This window comes from Erythrolamprus reginae, chromosome 8 (genome assembly GCF_031021105.1).
Source record: "Erythrolamprus reginae isolate rEryReg1 chromosome 8, rEryReg1.hap1, whole genome shotgun sequence".
Classification (NCBI taxonomy): Eukaryota; Metazoa; Chordata; class Lepidosauria; order Squamata; family Dipsadidae; genus Erythrolamprus; species Erythrolamprus reginae.
In genome coordinates, this window is record NC_091957.1 from 44,555,033 (window position 1) to 44,573,045 (window position 18,013).

The following is an 18,013-nucleotide window of genomic DNA, read 5'->3' on the forward strand; positions in this document are numbered from 1 at the left end:
CAGATGGGAAGAGAGGAAGGAAGGAAAAAGAAGGAAAGAGGAAGGAAGGAGAAGTTAGAAGGAAGAGAGAAGGAAAAAAGGGAAGGAATGAAGGAGAAGGAAAGAAGGTAAAGAAAAGGGAGGAAGGAAGGGGAAGAAAGGGAAGAAAGGAAGGGAAAGAGAAAAGGAAGGAAGGAAGGGGAATAAAGAGAAGGAACAAAGATAAAGAAAAGGGAGGAAGGAAGGGGAAGAAAGGGAAGAAAGGAAGGGAAAGAAAAGGAAGGAAGGAGAATAAAGGTAAAGAGAAGGAAGGAAGAGAAGAAAAGAAGGGAAAGGGAAGGGAAGAAAGAGAAGAAATTAAGGGAAAGAGAAAAGGAAGGGGAAGAAAGGAAGGGAAAGAGAAAAGGAAGGAAGGAGAATAAAGAGAAGGAACAAAGGTAAAGAAATGGAAGGAAGGAATGGGAATAAAGAGAAGAAATTAAGGGAAAGAGAAAAGGAAGGATGGAGAATAAAGAGAAGGAACAAATGTAAAGAAAAGGAAGGAAGGAAGAGGAATAAAGAGAATAAAGGAACGGAAAGAGTAAAGGAAGGAAGGAAGGAAGGAAGGAAGGAAGGAAGGAAGGAAGGAAGGAAGGAGATTATAATGAGAGTGAGTGTGGGTTTCAGGGAAGTCCTGCCTTTATCAAGGAGCCGGACTAAACCAAATCCAGTGTAAACATCAGTAATGGATCTCACTTATCTTTCTTACCAATTGTCACACACATATTCTGCATGCGCTGATCGTCAGTGATGACGTCCAGGCAGGTGGGTGGAGCTATTGGTTCGCCTGGCTGGGGAATGGCTGGGGAATTCTGGGAGTTGAAGTCCAGATATCTTCAAGTTGCCAAGGTTGGGAAACACTGATCTAAGGTACGATAGATTCCGTTGTTCTTCTTGGTTGGCCTTTCCATCTTATTCCTTCTTTTACAGACTGGAGCTGGACCACCCGATATCTTTGCAGAACATAAAGTTCTATTCCATGGAACACGACGGAGGCTCCATTTTCCTCTCACCGGTCGATAAAGAGATTCTCCAGGCTCATCGGAAAGTAAGGCGACGTTGCCCTTGCTTGCTCTCAAAAGCTTGTGTGCCGTTGCGGAAATCAGATAGCCGCTTAAATATAGGTGGTCCTTGACTTACGACAGTTGAGTTTACATCTTCCCTAGCAGCAATGCAGTGACCCCAGGGATCAACCAGGGAAATAAGAAGGATTTCTTATTTTGTTTTGGTCACCACAATGCAAAAAGGATATTGAGACTTTAGGGGAAAAAAGTGCAGAGAAGAGTAACAAAGATGATTAGGGGACTGGAGGCTAAAACATATGAAGAACAGTTGCAGGAACTGGGCATGGACACTTTAATGAAAAGAAGGACCAGGATAGCAGTGTTCCAATATCTCAGGGGTTGCCACAAAGAAGAGGGAGTCAACCTATTCTCCAAAGCACCTGAGGGTAGAACAAGAAGCAATGGGTGGAAACTAAACAAGAAGAGAAGTAACTTAGAACTAAGGAGAAATTTCCTGACAGTCAGAACGGTTGATCAGAGGAACAGCTTGCCACCAGAAGCTGTGAATGCCCCAACACTGGAAGTTTTTAAGAAGATGTTGAATAACCATCTGTCTGAAGTAGTGTAAGGTTTCCTGCCTAAGCAGGGGGCTTGGACTAGAAGACCTCCAAGGTCCCTTCCAACTCTATTACATGCTTCCAAGAAAAAACCCCAACCAGAATAGAAGTGGCATGCAGTTAATGCATGTTAACCAAGGGATGCAAATTACCGTTAAAAATGTAGAATAATAATCCTATTCAATCCAGAGTTTAAAAATGCAAAACAATGCCATTGGTCCTAAAAGTGTGTAAGTAGACATTGCCTTTAAAAAAAACAATTACAGTAAAAACTTGAGACAAAGGTGGGATAAAGTTGCAAAGCAGTGGAAATCTTGCAGAATCATCCCCAGTAGAAAAACCAGAGGGAGAAATGGAATTGATTCTGTTTCAGCTAAGAATTACCATATTTTTCAGGGTATAAGTTGCTTTTTTCGAAGCTTCTCCCCCCCCAAGCCCTAACTAGGTGCCCAGCTCTTACTTTTCAATCTCTTTCATTGTTACTCTTTGAGAAGAATGTTTTCCAATCCCTAAGACTTTGCAGGATTCTTTTCATTGCTCCAATTTGCTCCAAATGTTTCTTTCCAACCCTAACCAGGTGCTAACAATGTTCCCAGCTCTTACTGGCTTGCAAGCTCTTTCGTTGTTACTCCCTCTGAATAAGGTTTTTTTTTAAAGCCCTAACCAGGGGATAAAATAATGTGTTGAAGCTGACCAGTCTAAAGACGCTAGCCAGATGAATTTCTGGTAAGCAGATTCTTTTCCCTATTTTCCTCCCCAAAAACTAAGGTGCGGCTTATACAGTGATCCCTCGAGTTTTGCGATCTCGATGTTTGCGAAACGCTATATCGCGATTTTTCCACCCAATGACGTCACTCTCTTCCTTCCTTTCTCATCTTTCTTTCTCTCTCTCTCTATCTTGCTTCTTCCTCTCTCACACTCTCTTCCTCCCTCTCTCATCTCTTTCTTTCCTTCTCTCTCTTTCTCTATCTCTCCCCCTCTTGCTGGCGGGCGGCGGGCGGGCGGGCAGGTGCATCAGCGAGGAGCCGGGGTTTCCCCTTTGCGTGGGCGGCTGGGAAACCCCGATCTTCGTCTGCTCGCTGCTGCTGCGCCGAGCAGATCAGCTGCTGGGCGGCCGAAGGAACCTTCCCTGGGTCTTCCCCCTCTTGCTGGCGGGCGGGCGAGCGGCGGGCATCAGCGAGGAGCCGGGGTTTCCCCTTTGCGTGGGCGGCCGGGAAGACCCAGGGAAGGTTCCTTCGGCCGCCCAGCAGCTGATCTGCTCGGTAGCGCAGCAGCAGCGAGGAGCCGAATCGGGTTTCCCCTTTGCGTGGGCGGCGGGGAACGCAAACTCCACCATCTACGCATGCGCGGCCATAGAAAAAAAGGGCGCACATGCGCAGATGGTGTTTCTACTTCCGCAACCCTACATCCAGAAAAATCGATTATCGCGAGGGGTCTTGGAACGGAACCCTCGCGATAATAGAGGGATCGCTGTACTTCGAAAAATATGGTGCATTGATCTTACTTCAAATGACTGGTCACAATTTTAATGGAATTTTTTTTTTGCAGCCATTGTTAAGTGAATACTCTGGTCCTTCGGTGAACCAATGTCCTGGTGATTTATTAATTTCTTGCTCAAAACCTTTTCTTCTATCAGATTGCAGCCTAGCCCTTTAATTGTCAGGGTTCCTCCTTCTCCAGTTAATATTTCCATGTAAAAGATTGTGACAGAAGCTAACCTGTTTTTTTTTAATCTTTCTCCTTCTCTTTGCTCTGCTAAAGGTGGTGTCACGCTTAGAGACGGACCTGGGGATTGAGGTGGAGAAAGTGGCCATCCGCAAAATGAAATATTCCTTCCAGATCTGGTCGGTTATGATGTCTTCCAAGAGCAGTAATAATCAGGTATGTATCTACTGAGGACGGCTGAAAAACTTTTTGCTCAACCAGTGTGTGTTCTATGCACAGCCCTCGGATCGAAACGCCCGGCTCAAAAATCCTTTATTTTATGAATAAATCAAACTCTTTCTTGATAAAAGCACACATAATGAAAATAGGTTTTAAAAGACTCGGAGAAGGGAGCCGCCACGAGTCTTCGGAGGGGGACGGCATACAAATCTAATAAATAATAATAATAATATAATTTTCTTTTTGGGAGCTAAATGTCAACAAAGTCCGGCGAAAATGCCAAGTTTGGCCTAATTAGCATTCTAATAGATAACAAAGTCCATTTATCATTTAAGCCAGTGTTTCTCAACCTTGGCGGTGTGAAGATGGGTGGACTTCAACTCCCAGAATTCCCCAGCCAGCGTTGCTGGCTGGGGAATTCTGGGAGTTGAAGTCCACCCATCTTCAAACTGCCAAGGTTGAGAAACACTGATTTAAGCATATGATTTATGCTCACCATATTCCTGGCAAAAAGCATCCAGCTGAGAATGAGTGTTATTGAGGCAACAATCATGGTTTTAAAGTTTCGTTCAAGCACACCTCCAGTTTCACATCTCTTCCATTGAACAACGTTGAATCTCCACACCCCATTTCCCACAATCCTTTGCCTTTATACTGCCTGGAAGTGACATCACACCTCAAAGAGGCTAAGACTGTAAGCGAATACCTTTTACTATGTAACTCCTCTTGCCTTCTCAATAATCTTCTATAGAGAGGGTCATTCCATTGACTTTCCACTCTCATGTCTTCCTCACTTTCTGACTGGGACCACTCCCCAATTGTCACATCGGCCCCCTCTAGTGGTTCTTCAGGCTCACTCAAGTCACTTTCTTCCTCCCCCTCCACTCTGCATCAGCTGGCAACCCCACTGGCCCAGGGTATCCAGAGGGGCCTGGCTCATCCTTCTCAGAACCTAACATGACCTGAGGTGGACAAGGAGCACTCACAACAGTGTGTAGGTTCTAACAAAACTATTATCTCTACATAGCAGCTTGTACTTGTTAACACGGAAGCTGTTGTGTAGGATCACAAATGCAGATTCAGTGTAGTCTTCTGAGTAGATTTTGTCACTTTTTTCTTTTTTCTTTATTTATAAAACATTTAAAAAAATAACATTTAAGTCACAGTGTAACACAATACAGACAAGTAACACACACACAAAACAAGAGATAAGGTACAAAATGGTCTATTCAGTATTTCATATTGGTTTTTGTTCTGTCGGGCTCTCTAGTAGACTCCTCCCAAAAATTCACAGGTACAAATTTCAGACACACACACGTTTGAAAATTCAAAACAATGTTCTTTATAATGAAAATTCACTTAACCTAAGCCCTCTTTTGGTATAGCAAAGAGCACTGGTCTCCAAACAAACTGGTAACTTGTACAAGTCCCTTATCAGTTCTGAGATACTTAGCTTGCAGCTGTGAGGCAATTCACAGTCCTTCTTCTTTCACAAAGTGAAACACACTTTGCTCTGGTTTAGTTTCAAAGCAGGGAAAAATCAGCACACAAAAGGTCAAAGTCAGTAAAGCAGTCACGAAACACAACGATCAGATAATCCTCCACAATGGACAAACCCACAGGCTGCTCTTTATAGCAGCCTCACTAATTACCACAGCCCCACCCAACCACAGGTGGCCTCATTTTCTTTGATAATAATCTCTCAGTTGTTGTTGCCTATGCATCGCTCTCCGCATGCGTGGCTGTATCATTAACTCTTGTCCTGAATCCAAGGAGGAGCTACATAATTAATATCCTTCTGAGCTGTCTGCCACACTCTCTTCCTCCCTGTCACTCATGTCTTCTTGGTCATAGGAGCCTTCATCATCAGATTCCACCAGTGGCAAAACAGGCCTGCAGCATGTGGATGTCTCCCCCACATCCACAGTCCTTGGGGCAGGAGCAGGGCCAGAGCTAACCACAACAGTTTTGCCCTCTTTTCTTGTCCCATTTTAAAAAAACTTTCCATTATTTGTTTAAATTTCTATTTCTTTAATTATTTTTCCTTCTTACTTTCTATCCTTTGATCTTGGTTCTCCTCATTATCCAATTACATAATTTATCCCAGGTTTCAAAATAATCTCTATCCAATTTATTATTATTATTATTATTTATTAGATTTGTATGCTGCCCCTCTCCGCAGACTCGGAGCGGCTCACAACAAAAACAGTACAAATCCAATACCTAAAAACACTTTAAAACCCTTAATATAAAAACAATCATACATCTCATACAGACCATACACAAAGCGGAAGCGGCCCAGGAGAATCAATTTCCCCATTCCTGGTGAGAGAGTTGGGTTTTGAGGAGTTTGTGAAAGGCAAGGAGGGTGGGGTCAATCCTAATCTCCGGGGGGAGTTGATTCCAGAGGGTCGGGGCCGCCACAGAGAAAGCTCTTCCCCTGGGTCCCGCCAGACGACATTGTTTCGTCGACGGGACCCACAGAAGGCCAACTCTGTGGGACCTAACCAATATCCTTTAATTCTAACGTCAATCTGTCCATATCAGCACATGTTAAAATTTTGTCACTTTCCTGAAGTTTACTGGAATATGCTTCAAAAAAGAACTTGGCCTGCCATCCTTTTTAGGCACTTGTTAGTGTTGTGACCCGCCAACAGCTCATGGCAGCTGGTAGCGGATCCCATTCGAGATGAGGCCTATGAGGTGATGCTTAAGCAGCCTGTGCAGCTGGCACCCAAGTCAGACATGGATGAGGCAGAGGTTCAGCCAGGGCCTTCGGAACCTCCAGCACCTAATAGCAGCGATGAGAATAGGAGGAGCCTCTTCTTAATGCACGAGCGCGCAGAGCTGCCAAAAGGCAGGAATGGCTACTCATGAGGAGGTCTCCTTGGGAGTAGGCTTGGGGATAATTGGCCACTCCTCAAGCCTACTTAAGAAACGACGAAAATAGAAACAAACTCTGCAGGAAACAATTTGTTTGGTAGTTTGTTTGATCGTGTGCCTCTTGTTTGGAAAACCTCTGCTCATCTTATCTGATTCCAGGCATCTTGCCATCCCCGTAAGCTTCCTGAGATATCCAGGACTAATTACTTACCTTTGCTTTATGACTTTATGGACTTATGCCAGCTGTTAATGCTGTATAATTAACAGCTGGCTTTTCCTCCCCAAGGAAATATTGGTTTAAGATTTGTTGGTGTGCGAACAAGACTAAGCCAGTTTATTAGTAGTGGTGAATCAATTAAATATAGGTTTGAACAAACCATTTCAGTCGACATGGTGCTGACTTATCAACAGCTTATAAGCTACTTAGCAGCCAAGGGCTTGACAACATAAGGAATATGTTATAAGGAAGAGCCTTCTCTGTGGGGGCCCGGACCCTCTGGAACCAACTCCCCCCAGATATCAGAATTGCCCCCACCCTCCTTGCCTTTCGTAAGCTTCTTAAAACCCACCTTTGTCGTCAGGCATGGGGGAATTGAGACATTCCCATCCCCCATGTCTTATAAAATTTATGCATGGTATGTCTGTATGTATGATTGGTTCCTGAAATTGGGGTTTTTAAAATTACTTTTAATATTAGATTTGCTTATACAGTGGTACCTCATCATACAAACTGAATTGGTTCCAGGAGGAGGTTCGTAAGATGAAAAGTTCGTAAGATGAAACAATGTTTCCCATAGGAATCAATGTAAAAGCAAATAATGGGTGCAAATCCTTCAGGAAAATCCCAAACTTTAGAAGGGAGGCGAACAGAGGGCAGGGAGGAGCAGCTAAAGGGGGCGGGTGGAAGAAGCAAGGCTAGGCTAAAGGGTGAGTGGGAAGGAAGAAAGGCAAGGGGGCGCCCCTCCCTTTTCTTTCTTCAAAAGACACCGTTTCAGTGCCTTTGCAAGCACGTTGTTCTCTGCAAAATCTTTCCTCCCCCATGCTGCCCCTCCCTTTTCTTTCTTAAAAAGACACCATTTCAGTGACTTTGCAAGCACGTTGTTCTCTGCAAAATATTTCCTACTCCAAGCAGCCCCTTTTCTTTCTTCAAAGAAGGGGAAAAAAGTAACCCCTTCATCCCAGCAGCAGCTGCTTGGGTTCGTAAGGTGAAAATAGTTCGGAAGAAGAGGCAAAAAAATCTTAAACACCGGGTTCGTATCTTGAAAAGTTTGTTAGAAGAGGCATTTGTAAGATGAGGTACCACTGTATTGTCTTTTTACTGTTGTTAGCTGCCCCGAGTCTGCGGAGAGGGGCGGCATACAAATCTAATAAATAAATAAATGAATGAATGAATGAGTGAATGAATAAATAAATAAATAAAAATAAATAAATAAATAAATAAATAAATAAATAAATAAATAAAAATAAAATAAAATAAAATAAAATAAAATAAATAACTTAATAGCAAGCCAACAACACCCAAATCAACCAATAATAAGCAGACCCAAACAAGGCCTCTTCTTCTCCATCGCCATCTGTGTTTCTTTGTCCATGTCATTCATAGGAAAATCAAACCTTCACTGATTTGCTGGGAGACCACGGAAAACCAGTATGGCCATCATGGGAACTGGTAAAATGGATGATGAGGGTCTCTTCTCACACGTTTCCAGCCATTGGTAAGAACTCAAGACCTGGGGCAGCTCTTTATATTTGTACTTTGCTGCTTCTGGGGGTTTTTTTTAGGATTTGCTCTAGGCAGGACATTTTTCCCGGGGGATGCGTTCCAAGACCACCCGTGAAAAATGAATTTCCGTGAAGTAGAGGAAATATATATTTTTAATGTATTTAACTAGTATTTGGACCCACCCTTTTCATTAAACAGTCATTATATAATGTGTCTCAGCTGGAACTACATGTGATATCCTACCAGTTTCTTTAACAGAGTACAGTAGTACTGTAGAAGAATTTTATGAGTTTTTAAAAATTTTAATGGATTTAAGCCCCCTTTGAAAACCCGTGAAATAGCGAATCCGCAAAAGATGAACCATGAAGTAGTGAGGGATTACTGTACAGTAGAACCCCGACTTACGAGACTAATTGGTTCCGGAAGGAGGCTCGTAAGTCAGAACGCTCGTATGACGAAACATTGTTTCCCATAGGAAACAATGTAAAGTCAATTAATCCGTGCAACAACAAAAAAACCCGCTGCCGTCGAACGCGGAAGTTAGCGTTCAGAGACAGCTGCAAAGCAGTGCGCGTGTTTTAAAACGTCAGAGCCGGCCTGGGGGGCTCGGGGGGAAGCCCCCGAGCCCCCCAGGCTGGCTCTGATGTTTTAAAACACGCGCGCCGCTTCGCAGCTGTCTGCTGAATCCGAACGCGGAAGTTAGCGTTCCGGATTCAGCAGAGAGCTGCGAAGCAGCGCGGGTGTTTTAAAACGTCACAGCCGGCCTGGGGGGCTCGGGGGCTTCCCCCCGAGCCCCCCAGGCTGGCTGCCACATTTTAAAACACGCGCGCTGCTTCGCAGCTGTCTGCTGAATCCGAACGCGGAAGTTAGCGTTCCGGATTCAGCAGAGAGCTGCGAAGCGGCGCGCGTTTTTTAAAAGGTTGCAGCCGGCCTGGGGGGCTTGCCAGCACCCCCCCGAGCCCCCCAGGCCGGCTGCAACCTTTTAAAACACGCGGGATACGAGCGCCAAGGAGCTGTCTCCTGAAGCCGAAAGCGGAAGTTAGTGTTCGGCTTCAGGAGACAGCTCCTTGGCGCTCGTATCCCGAATGTGAGCTCGGGAGGCGAACAAAAATGTCGCTCCCCTCCCAGCTCTTATCTCGAGTAGCTCGTAAGTAGAGCTGCTCGTATGTCGAGGTTCCACTGTATTCAGAATATAAGATGCACCGGAATTTTCAGCCTCTTTTATAGAGGGGGAAAGGTGCACCTTATACTCTGAAAAATTCAATAGTTTCATGCATTGCGTAGCACACAGTCTATTTAAACACGTGGCACAAACTATTTTTCGTTGTGAATTGGCCTCTCTCACCATGTTTTCCTCTCCAGCACTAGGAATGACAGAGAAGTTCACGAAATACAATTCCAAGGCGAACGCTAAGCTAGCAAGCATGGCACAGAGCCTGCAGGAAGAGATGGTGGAATTGTTAGGCGAGAACGGTGTCTTCTTATACCCATCGCACCCTGTACTAGCTCCCAAGCATCACGTGCCTTTGGGCATGCCCTTCAACTTTGCCTACACAGGTAAGAAGAAGCTCCTGTTCTTGGTTGAATCACTGCGATGCTGCAATGGATAGATTAAAAGAGGCCAGTTCTGTGCTCTGAAGACGTTGAAGTCTTAACATGCTACGTTTGTGTTCTGTTGGGCTCTCTGGTAGCTTCATAGAAACATAGAAACATAGAAGTCTGACGGCAGAAAAAGACCTCCTGGTCCATCTAGTCTGCCCTTATACTATTTTCTGTATTTTATCTTAGGATGGATATATGTTTATCCCAGGCATGTTTAAATTCAGTTACTGTGTATTTATCTACCACGTCTACTGGAAGTTTGTTCCAAGGATCTACTACTCTTTCAGTAAAATAATATTTTCTCATGTTGCTTTTGATCTTTCCCCCAACTAACTTCAGATTGTGTCCCCTTGTTCTTGTGTTCACTTTCCTTTTAAAAACACTTCCCTCCTGGACCTTATTTAACCCTTTAATATATTTAAATGTTTCGATCATGTCCCCCCCTTTTCCTTCTGTCCTCCAGACTATACAGATTGAGTTCATTAAGTCTTTCCTGATACGTTTTATGCTTAAGACCTTCCACCATTCTTGTAGCCCGTCTTTGGACCCGTTCAATTTTGTCAATATCTTTTTGTAGGTGAGGTCTCCAGAACTGAACACAGTATTCCAAATGTGGTCTCACCAGCATTCTATATAGCGGGATCATAATTTCCCTCTTCCTGCTTGTTATACCTCTAGCTATGCAGCCAAGCATCCTACTTGCTTTCCCTACCGCCTGACTGCACTGTTCACCCATTTTGAGACTGTCAGAAATCACTACCCCTAAATCCTTTTCTTCTGTAGTATTTGCTAACACAGAACTGCCAATACAATACTCAGATTGAGGATTCCTTTTCCCCAAGTGCATTATTTTACATTTGGAAACATTAAACTGCAGTTTCCATTGCTTTGACCATTTATCTAGTAAAGCTAAATCATTTACCATATTACAGACGCCTCCAGGAATATCAACCCTATTGCACACTTTAGAGTCATCGGCAAATAGGCAAACCTTCCCTACCAAACCTTCCCCTATGTCACTCACAAACATATTAAAAAGAATAGGACCCAGAACAGACCCTTGTGGCACACCGCTTGTAACCTGACTCTGCTCAGAATACTCGCCGTTAACAATAACTCTCTGATGTCTACGCTTCAGCCAGCTGCAAATCCATTGAACTATCCAGGGATTAAGTCCAATCTTCACTAATTTATCTATCAGCTCTTTATGTGGAACCGTATCAAAGGCTTTGCTGAAGTCCAGGTAGGCAATATCCACGGCACCACCTTCATCCAACACCTTTGTGACATAGTCAAAGAAATCAATGAGATTAGTCTGACATGATTTGCCTTCAGTAAAGCCATGCTGATTTGGGTCCAATAAGTTATTGCTTTTTAGGTGCTGATTTATCCTCTTTTTGAGTAGAGTCTCCATCATTTTAACTACCACTGATGTCAAGCTAACTGGCCTGTAGTTACCAGCTTCTTCTCTACTGCCCTTCTTGTGGATAGGCACAACACTGGCCATTCTCCAATCCTCAGGAACTTCTCCTGTTAACAAGGATTGGTTAAACAAATCAGTCAGGGGGGTAGCAATGACAGATCTGAGTTCTTTAAGAACTCTGGGGTGGATGCCATCTGGACCCATTGCCTTATTTATCTTTAATCGTTCAAGTTCTTCTAAGACATCGGCTTCTAAGATCACTGGAGCTGAATCCGTACAGCTGGAAGCAATGCTATATCCCTCCATAGTATTATTTTGTAAGGTGTCTTTTGAGAAAACTGAACAAAAGTAGCTATTGAAATGGTCAGCGATCTCCTTATTCCCATTAATGCATGTATTATTCCCGGTACTAAGCTTCGTGATGCCGCAGTTTTTCTTCTTCTTATCACTAATATATCTGAAGAAGGTTTTATCCCCCTTCTTTACAGATTTGGCAATTTCTTCCTCTTTTGAGGCTTTAGCAGCATATATTATCTGTTTTGCCTCCTTCTGTCTCATTTTATACACCTCCCTATCAGCTATACTTCCAGACTCTTTATACCTCCTATAGGCAGCCTTTTTTTCATTGACTATGGCCCTTACATCATTGCTAAACCATTGCGGTTTCTTCTTCCTTTTACCTTTAGTTATTTGTCTTACATACAGTCCAGTGGCTTTTAAGATGGCCTTTTTTAATACAGTCCACTGGGTGCTCGCTCCTGCCATTTTATCCCTCCCCTTTAATTCATTATCTAAATATTCCCCCATTGCATTAAAATTTGTTTTTCTGAAATCCAATACTTTGGTTGCATTATAGGATTGCTCACAATGAGTTTTTACATCAAACCACAAACATAGATGGTCACTGCAACCTAAATTTTCTCCCACCTTGACCTCTGAAACCCAATTCCCATTCGTAAAAACTAAATCTAGAATACTCTCCCCTCTAGTTGGTGTCTTAACTAGCTGTGCCAGAGCTGCTCCTGTAAAGGCCTCTACTATATTCTTACTTTTGCATGTAAGGGCACTGGGGATATTCCAGTCAACATCAGGCATGTTGAAATCACCCATAACCACAATATCTCCCTTTACTGCCATTTGGGTAATTTCATCCACCATCTTGTTGTCATATTCCTCAGATTGCCCTGGAGGCCTATAGATCACCCCAATTCTAATGACAGAACCTTCTTTATTTTGCATGCAAATCCAGAGAGTCTCCAGATCTTGACATGTATTTTGAATTAGTGTTGTTTTTAGACTTTCTTTAACATAAATGGCTACTCCACCTCCCCTTCTCTCTATTCTATCCTTCCTATACAGTGTATATCCTGGTATGGATATTTCCCATTCATTAGAATCCTTAAACCATGTCTCAGTTATGGCAACCAGATCCAAATTATCTCTAGATATTATGGCCATTAACTCACAGAGCTTGTTGCACAAGCTCCGAGCATTCGTGCACATTACCCGAACAACATTATTTTCATTATTAGTTTGCCCCTTATCATCACAACTACATCTATTTTATTTGCAGCTCCCTTTTCATAAGCTTCCAAAAACTGATTTATCCTCATTGGTCGGGGACAGAAATCACCCACATCAGTTACATCTCTGTCCCCTTTACCTAGTTTAAATGCCTGTCCAAGAAAGTTCTGAATTCCTCACCGAGTACCTGGGTACCTCTGTATGATGGATGCAAACGATCCCTCTTAAACAACTCCCTATTAGACCACCTACTGACATCATGACTTAATCATGACTCCCAAAAATTCACAGGTACAAATTTCAGACACACACACGTTTGAAAATTCAAAACAAAGTTCTTTATAATGAAAATTCTCTTAAATCAAGCCCTCTTTTGGTATAGCAAAGGGCACTCGTCTCCAAACAAACTGGTAATTTGTACAAGTCCCTTATCAGTTCTGAGATACTTAGATTGCAGCTGTGAGGCAATTCACAGTCCTTCTTTCACAAAGTGAAACACACTTTGCTCTGGTTTAGTTTCAAAGCAGGGAAAGATCAGCACACAAAAAGTCAAAGTCAGTAAAGCAGTCAGGAAACACAACAAACGATCAGATAATCCTCCACAATGGCCAAACCCACAGGCTGCTATTTATAGCAGCCTCACTAATTACCACAACCCCACCCAACCACAGGTGGCCTCATTTTCTTTGATAATAATCTCTCAGTTGTTGTTGCCTATGCATCGCTCTCCGCATGCGTGGCTGTATCATTGACTCTTGTTCTGAATCCAAGGAGGAGCTAGATTATTGATCTCCTTCTGAGCTGTCTGCCACACTCTCCTCCTCCCTGTCACTCATGTCTTCTTGGTCAGAGGAGCCTTCATCATCAGATTCCACCGGGGGCAAACCAGGCCTGCAGCATGTGGATGTCTCCCCCACATCCACAGTCCTTGGAGCAGGAGCTGGGCCAGAGCTAACCACAACAGTTAGGAACGTGGAGCCATATCTGCTGGCACGTGAGCCGTTGCCCTAGCTTAACTCCAACGTGCATGTGTGTGCCAACCAGCTGATTTTTGGCTCACACAGAAGCTCTGGGAGGGCATTTTTGGCTTCCAGAGAGCCTCCCATGGGGAGGGAAGCCTTTGGAGCCTGGGGAGGTCAAAACACAAGCCTACTGGGCCCACCAGAAATTGGGAAACAGGCTGTTTTCAGCCTCCAGAGGGCCTCTGGGGGCCAGGGGAAGCTGTTCTCGCTCTCCCCAGGCATTGAATTATGGGTGTGGGCACTCGTGCATGCCCAAAGCCCATGCTCTTTCGGCACCCGAGGAAAAAAAGGTTTGCAATCCCTGGTGTAGGATCTCCTGCTTGGGCAGGGGGTTGGACTAGATCAGTGTTTTTCAACCAGTGTGCCGTGGCACACTAGTGTGCTGCGAGACTTGGTCAGGTGTGCCGCGAAGCTCAGAGAGAGAAAGAAAGGAAGAGAGAGAGAAAAAAAGAGAGAAAGAAAGCAAGAGAGAGAGAGAGAAAGAAAGAGAGAGAGAGAAAGAGCGAGAGAGAGAGAAAGAGAACAAGAGAGAGAGAAAGAAAGCAAGAGAGAGAGAAAGAGAACAAGAAAAAGAAAGCAAGAGAGAGAGAAAGAGAGGGAGGGAAGGAAGGAGAGGGAGAGAGAAAGATATAGAGGGAGGTAGGGAGGGAGAGAGAAAGAGAGCAAAAAAGAGAGGAAGGAAGGAAGAGAAAGAAAGAGGGATGGAAAGAGAGAGAGAAAGAAAGAGGAAGGGAGAGAAAGTGTGAGGGAGAGAGAAATAGAGCGAAAGGGAGGAAGAGAGAGAGAGAATTTTTTTGTCCAAACTTTTTTTAGCTGCCCTCCCCCCCGCTCAATGTGCCCCAGGGTTTCATAAATATAAAAAATGTGCCGCCGCTTAAAAAAGGTTGAAAATCACTGGACTAGATGACCTACAGGGATCCCTTCCAACTGTGCTAATCTGTTTCTAAATGTATTTGTATCTAAAACCCCATCTCTAACCTGTGTAAGACTCCATGACAAGATTTTCTGATAGCAAAGCAGGAGGCACCATTGGTTCCTTTCCTTTTGAGCTGTTGCAGCTGGGAACGGGTCCAAAACAGTTGGAATTGCCCAGGCTTTACCACAAATGTGTCAATTGCTTTGCAAGTGTAGACTGGCAGGCTGTGCAGTTCCCCTGGGCCTCCACAGCCCGCAAGAGGCAACGCAGTGCAATATTCATTGCGGTCCCACAGTTCTTCTGCCTTTTTTCATTGGGGGACCATGGCGAAGAGAGGCAACCTGGCTAGAAATTGTAAGCTTCAGTACTGATCCTAGGAGAGTGTTGACAATATTCTGAGTGAGAAGAAGGATGGTTCAGAACGTATTTTAAAATTGATCAGAATCCTCAGCCAGGTCTTTGGTAAACATGACTGAAGCCCTTTTTTTTTCTTTTTCTTTGTTCCCATCTGACTTGTTAGCTCTGTCATCTCTCTCTCCCTCTCTGATTCATTCTCTCTATCTGTCTGTCTGCCCCCACCTCTCTCTCTCTTTCTGACTATGTTTCTCTCTCTCTCTGTTTCCCTCTTCTTCCTCTCTCTCTCTCTGACTATGTTTTTTTCTCTCTCTTTCTCTCTCTCTTTCTGACTCTCTCTCTCTCTGTGCCTCCCTTATATGTCTCCCTCTCTCTCTGACTTTTTCTCTCTCAGTGTCTCTCTCTTTCTCTGTCTCTTTTTCTTTCTGACTCTCTCTCTTTCTCCCTCTTCTGTCTCCCTCTCTCTGACTGTTTTTCTCTCTGTCATTCTCTCTCTCTCTCTCTTTCTCCCTCTTCTGTCTCCCCCCTCTCTCTATCTGACTATCTCTATCTCTTTCTGACTCTCTCTCTCTATGTTTTTCTCTCTCTCTTTCTCTGTCTCTTTCTGACTCTCTCTCTCTCTCTCTCTCTCTCTCTCTCTCCGTGCCTCCCTTTTATGTCTCCCTCTCTCTCTGGCTTTCTCTCAGTATCTCTCTCTTTCTCTGTCTCTTTTTCTTTCTGACTCTCTCTCTTTCTCCCTCTTCTGTCTCCCTCTCTCTGACTGTTTTTCTCTCTGTCTTTCTCTCTCTCTCTCTCCCTCTCTGATTCATTCTTTATTTATTTATTTATTTATTTATTTATTTATTATTTGGATTTGTATGCCGCCCCTCTCCGAAGACTCAGGGCGGCTCACAACAAGTGAAAAAACAATCCAATACATAGTCCAATTAATTAAAATATTAAAAGTTTAAAAAAAAACCCTATACTAACATACACACACACAAGCATACCATGTATAAATTCAGCGGGCCCAGGGGGAGATGTTTAGTTTCCCCATGCCTGACGGCAAAGGTGGGTTTTGAGAAGTTTACGGAAGGCAGGAAGAGTAGGGGCAGTTCTGATCTCCGGGGGGAGTTGGTTCCAGAGAGCCGGTGCCGCCACAGAGAAGGCTCTTCCCCTGGGGCCCGCCAACCGACATTGTTTAGTTGACGGGACCCAGAGGAGGCCCACTCTGTGGGACCTAATCGGTCGCTGGGATTCGTGCGGCAGAAGGCGGTCTCGGAGATATTCTGGTCCGATGCCATGAAGGGCTTTATAGGTCATAACCAACACTTTGAATTGTGACCTGAAACTGATCGGCAGCCAATGCAGACTGCGGAGTGATGGTGAAACATGGGCATACCTGGGTAAGCCCATGACTGCTCTTGCAGCTGCATTCTGCACGATCTGAAGTTTCCGAACACTGTCTGTCTGCCCCCACCTCTCTCTCTCTTTCTGACTATGTTTCTCTCTCTCTCTGTTTCCCTCTTCTTCCTCTCTCTCTCTCTGACTATGTTTTTTTCTCTCTCTTTCTCTGTCTCTTTCTGACTCTCTCTCTCTCTCTCTCTGTGCCTCCCTTTTATGTCTCCCTCTCTCTCTGACTTTTTCTCTCTCAGTGTCTCTCTCTTTTTCTGTCTCTTTTTCTTTCTGACTCTCTCTCTTTCTCCCTCTTCTGTCTCCCTCTCTCTGACTGTTTTTCTCTCTGTCTTTCTCTCTCTCTCTCCTTCTCCCTCTTCTGTCTCCCCCCTCTCTCTATCTGACTCTCTCTCTCTATCTCTTTCTGACTCTCTCTCTCTCTATGTTTTTCTCTCTCTCTTTCTCTGTCTCTTTCTGACTCTCTCTCTCTCTCTCTCCGTGCCTCCCTTTTATGTCTCCCTCTCTCTCTCTGGCTTTCTCTCAGTATCTCTCTCTTTCTCTGTCTCTTTTTCTTTCTGACTCTCTCTCTTTCTCCCTCTTCTGTCTCCCTCTCTCTGACTGTTTTTCTCTCTGTCTGTCTCTCTCTCTCTCTCTCCTTCTCCCTCTTCTGTCTCCCCCCTCTCTCTATCTGACTCTATCTCTTTCTGACTCACTCTTTTTCTGTCTCTGACACTTTCTCTCTCCCTCTCCCTCTCTGACTCACACTCTCTCTCCCTCTCTGACTCATACTGTCTCTCTCTCTCTCTCTCTCTGTGCCTGTCCCTCTGACTCTGTATCCATCTGTCTCTCTCTGACTCTCTCTCTCTCTCTGTTTCTCTCTCTGTGCCTCTTTCTGTCTCCCCCTTTCTCATTCTCTGACTATCTGTCTCTGTCTCTCTCTGTTTCTCTCTCTCTCTCTCTCTCTCTTAGTTGGGGGTAAGATCAAAAGCAACATGAGAAAATATTATTTTACTGAAAGAGTAGTAGATCCTTGGAACAAACTTCCAGCAGACGTGGTAGATAAATCCACAGTAACTGAATTTAAACATGCCTGGGATAAACATATATCCATCCTAAGATAAAATACAGAAAATAGTATAAGGGCAGACTAGATGGACCATGAGGTCGTTTTCTGCCGTCAGACTTCTATGTTTCTATGTTTCTATGTTTCTCTCTCTCTGTTGCTTTCTCGTTTCAGTGGTTTGAACCATTTGTAAACTGCCCAGGGTTACTAGGAATTGGGCAGTATATAAAACTATTATAATTATGGTTGGTTAGTCACATAAGCCTCCAGATGGATTGGATTTGACATTTTTACCCACTATCAAATCCTTCCCAAGAGACTAAGATAGGCAGATGTGGAGGTATCATTGCATTATTATTATTTACACCAAGGCAGAATTCAACCCTCTGGCAGTGTTGCCCTTTTAGAAGCTACATAGATTTCCTCTGATCTCTAGCAGCCGTTGGGTCTTTTCATGCTGGATGATGGTTTATGCAACATTCCTTGCATTCTTGCTCTAGATAAGTCCAACAATGACGGCTGGAATCTCCCAACTAACCATATCACAACATCAGGACTAAACAATGATTGTACGCTTTTCTCTCTTTAAGGCCCACTCTGATCTCA

General features: G+C 44.0%; 1 protein-coding gene across 1 annotated transcript in view; it reads left to right on the plus strand.

The window, feature by feature from the left end:
* FAAH2 (fatty acid amide hydrolase 2) overlaps nucleotides 1-18,013 on the plus strand; it is a 51,393-nt gene that overhangs the window by 32,190 nt on the left and 1,190 nt on the right. The window contains exons 7-10 of the mRNA XM_070759818.1: nucleotides 949-1,066; nucleotides 3,401-3,520; nucleotides 8,010-8,121; nucleotides 9,492-9,686. Coding sequence (XP_070615919.1) covers nucleotides 949-1,066; nucleotides 3,401-3,520; nucleotides 8,010-8,121; nucleotides 9,492-9,686 — 545 coding nt within the window. The remainder of the gene's footprint in view (nucleotides 1-948; nucleotides 1,067-3,400; nucleotides 3,521-8,009; nucleotides 8,122-9,491; nucleotides 9,687-18,013) is intronic.